This window comes from Penaeus japonicus, unplaced genomic scaffold, assembly GCF_977035675.1.
Source record: "Penaeus japonicus unplaced genomic scaffold, GWHDUDI00000001_assembly GWHDUDI00000041, whole genome shotgun sequence".
In the NCBI taxonomy this organism is placed as follows: domain Eukaryota; kingdom Metazoa; phylum Arthropoda; class Malacostraca; order Decapoda; family Penaeidae; genus Penaeus; species Penaeus japonicus.
In genome coordinates, this window is record NW_028234443.1 from 22103104 (window position 1) to 22106336 (window position 3233).

Here is a 3233-nt window from a genome sequence, read left to right on the forward strand (position 1 = left end):
TTCTTCTTCCCACTTGTCACACCAAGCAATTCCTTTGCTGTTTCCCGCAATACGTTCAATAAGTCTACCCAGGTGTTGTCTTCCTCCCACTTCATCTTCTGGTCTACCTTCAGTTTAAATTTTGCTCCAAAGTCTTTTTCTCGCAGTCTCCACCACTTGATTCTAGGTTCTGCCTTTACCTCTCTTCTCCTTCGGCTCATCACTAATAAACTCTATATAAAGGTATAAATTCCTTGCCGAATCTTTAGCATTGTATTCTGTATTTTTATTTCTTACAAAAAAGCAAGCTTTTGACCCTAAAAGTTCATTACCAACCTCAGTGTTTCTTGATGTCTTTTTAACCTCAAGGCATGAGTCCTTGGTTAGTCCCATCAACTCTCAGGGGCTATAAACCATTCTGCAGGCCCTTGGATTAACTGATGAAGGTGAACAATTGTCCTTTCCAATACTACCCACAGGAGTGAAAAAAACAAGAAATGCTCTTCTTCTTTTATTATAAAAAGAAAGAATTTTTGTAAGACATACATGATCTTAACAGTGTGAGCTTAGCAAACTCTGTTGTTAAACACTGGAAAGTCTGAATAAACTGTTCAAGACAAATATAACAATAAACTTTTACATAATTCTATATATTAGATTATTTTTATTTCTTTATTTACATGCTCCATTATTTCTTTTACTTTTATCCAACTCCTATGATAGTTGATAACTTGATTAAAACATGGCAATGCAACCAAAAATCCCAACAAACCTCTGTGCAAGGGATGGGAATCCTCTCTTGTCATATTAATCTAGCACATCCCTCATTACTATAAGAATTCTATGTATGGATTTTCATGTGCTTCAGCAGATATTCTTTCCGAACATAAGACATGCTACATACCTCACAGATATATGGCTTCTCTTCTGTATGCACTCGCTTGTGCCTTACCAAATGATGTTTATAAGTATAAGAATTATTACATATCTCACAGCTGAAAGGCTTCTCTTTTGTATGTACTCTCATGTGGTCCACTTGAAATTGTTTTCGAGAAAATGCCTTGTTGCAAACTGGACAGCTATAAGGTTTCTCCTGGGTGTGTATTCTCCTGTGGTAAATTAGATTAGTATGCCCAGCAAAAGCTTTGTTACATATATCACAAATGTAAGGCTTCTCTTTTGTATGTACTCTCAAGTGCTGCTTAATATCATATTTGTGAGTGAATGCTTTGCAACACACTGGACATTTATGAGGCTTTTCCTTTGTATGCACTTTCATATGTTTCATGAGAGTACCTCTCAAGGAGAATGCATGATTACACACCTCACAGACATAGGGCTTCTCTTTTGTATGTACTCTCATGTGTTTCACTAGATTATGTTTTAGAGCAAACCCTCTGCTGCAAATATCACATTTAAAAGGCTTCTCCTTTGTATGTACTCTTATATGTTCTAACAGCTTACTATTTTTAGGGAATTTCTTGCCACAGATTTCACAAACAAATCGTTTCCCATTTGGATCCCCTTTTCTGTGGGTCTCCCGCTCCCTAAGTGTCAGCTGATCCCCCTCTGATGAGTATGTGTCCCCACAATCCTCAGCCACATGTGGCACAGATGCCAACAATGGATCAACATCTTCACACATCAAAATATCTGATTCATTTTCAACTGATTCCTCACCATGTTTTTTTAATTTTTCAGACACTGGACCTGCATGATCTATATTAACTTCATCTTCAATCTTTATATAGACAGCATTTTCTTCATCTAAATCCTCAAGAGTTTCTTCTGAGTCACTGTCAACTGCTCCCTCTCCAAGATGTTTTTCTTCTTTAGACAATGGACAATTATCTTCAGTTTTTATATAGATTGCATTAAATTCATCAGAATCCTCTATACTTCCTTCTGAATAATGACTTTTGACTTCGTCAGACACTGGACATTCATATTCAGTTTTGATACAGACACTATTTTCTTGATCTATATCATCAATGACTTCTTCTTTTATTTCCCTGAAATCCTTCTCACTAAAGTCTTTAATATTATCTTCCACTTTCCTCTCCAAGTCGTTCATGACGTCTGTTGAAGTCACTCACTCACTTAATAGAACAATGGCTGCAAAAGAAAGAAAAATTATTATCACAGTAAGAAAAACAACAGTAAGTAATCCTTTTTTATATAAAATATTTTTTTCATAACATACCTAAATTGATCAATTGTTGAAGAAACCACATGAAAAAGAAACATTTTTGTCAATATTTTGATATGACCACTTAAAAAAAAAAAAAAAAAAAAGACTTTTCCAAGTAGTATGGACTCAAATCTGTAACAACTAAAATAGTTCCATTAAGTAATGAGAATTGGGATATCACACTGGAAGTAAAGAAACTTCCTTAAATCTTAAAGCCAGAACTGGTTAATTACATAAAGTTGATCTAAACTTCAGAAATGACCCTTTTTCTAGACATGTTCAAATGTCTATATGTGTGCAATAGCAAGCGCTATTATCAATATCCATTCTTTAAGATCTATACATCTATATTTATCTCCCTACCTATATTTCTCTCTATCTTTTTCCTTTCATATATATATATATATATATATATATATATATATATATATATATATATATATATATATATATATATATACACACACACACACAAACACATATACATACATACATATATACACACACACACACACACACACACACACACACACACACATAATTATGACTGAATTCATTCCTAGTGTACTTACATTCTCTAAGGGGACTTCAGCTCCATCTTCATTTTGTGGCCACCAGTCATGCTCTGTTGTCAAATCAAGAGCTCTCTATTAACCACTCAGGCTCATCCATGAGGCTATGTATTGAAAATAATGATAATAATAATCATCATTATTTTTTAGTGTATTCATTCTGTATGCAAATGGTTTAAACCTAATCTGACATTTTTTATCTCCAGGTTATTTTACTAAAAACTGCTGATAGGCCACAACACAGGGCTTGGATTTATTAATGATGACTTACCAGTACAGGGTCAGTCACATGCAAACCCTGGCATGTCAAGGGAGAAACCAAGGAAGAGATTGCCTTGTTGCAGCACTTCCCTTGGGAGGGCAAGGTGGCACCACATGGAAACACTATCCCTTCGTTATCTGTTCTTTGAGCAGCCCTGCAGAAAATATTAATTTCATTATTGCTTTTTTTGTACAAAATATCCAAATATCCAACAAAATATTTCGTTGAA

General features: G+C 34.5%; 1 protein-coding gene across 6 annotated transcripts in view; it reads right to left on the reverse strand.

Moving 5' to 3' along the window:
* Positions 1-477: 477 nt before the first annotated feature.
* Positions 478-3233, reverse strand: part of LOC122266074 (uncharacterized) — a 6851-nt gene continuing 4095 nt past the window's right edge. The window contains exons 2-4 of one of the 6 annotated variants that reach the window (XM_086534468.1): positions 3014-3158; positions 2743-2795; positions 478-2094 (exon numbers count right to left, since the gene is read on the reverse strand). In XM_086534468.1, the coding sequence (XP_086390594.1) occupies positions 821-2053 (1233 nt within the window). In that variant the 5' untranslated portion in view covers positions 2054-2094; positions 2743-2795; positions 3014-3158 and the 3' untranslated portion in view covers positions 478-820. Of the gene's footprint in view, positions 2095-2742; positions 2847-3013; positions 3159-3233 lie in introns of all 6 variants that reach the window. The other 5 variants (XM_086534469.1, XM_043035652.2, XM_043035650.2 and 2 more) reach the window with 5 other exon arrangements.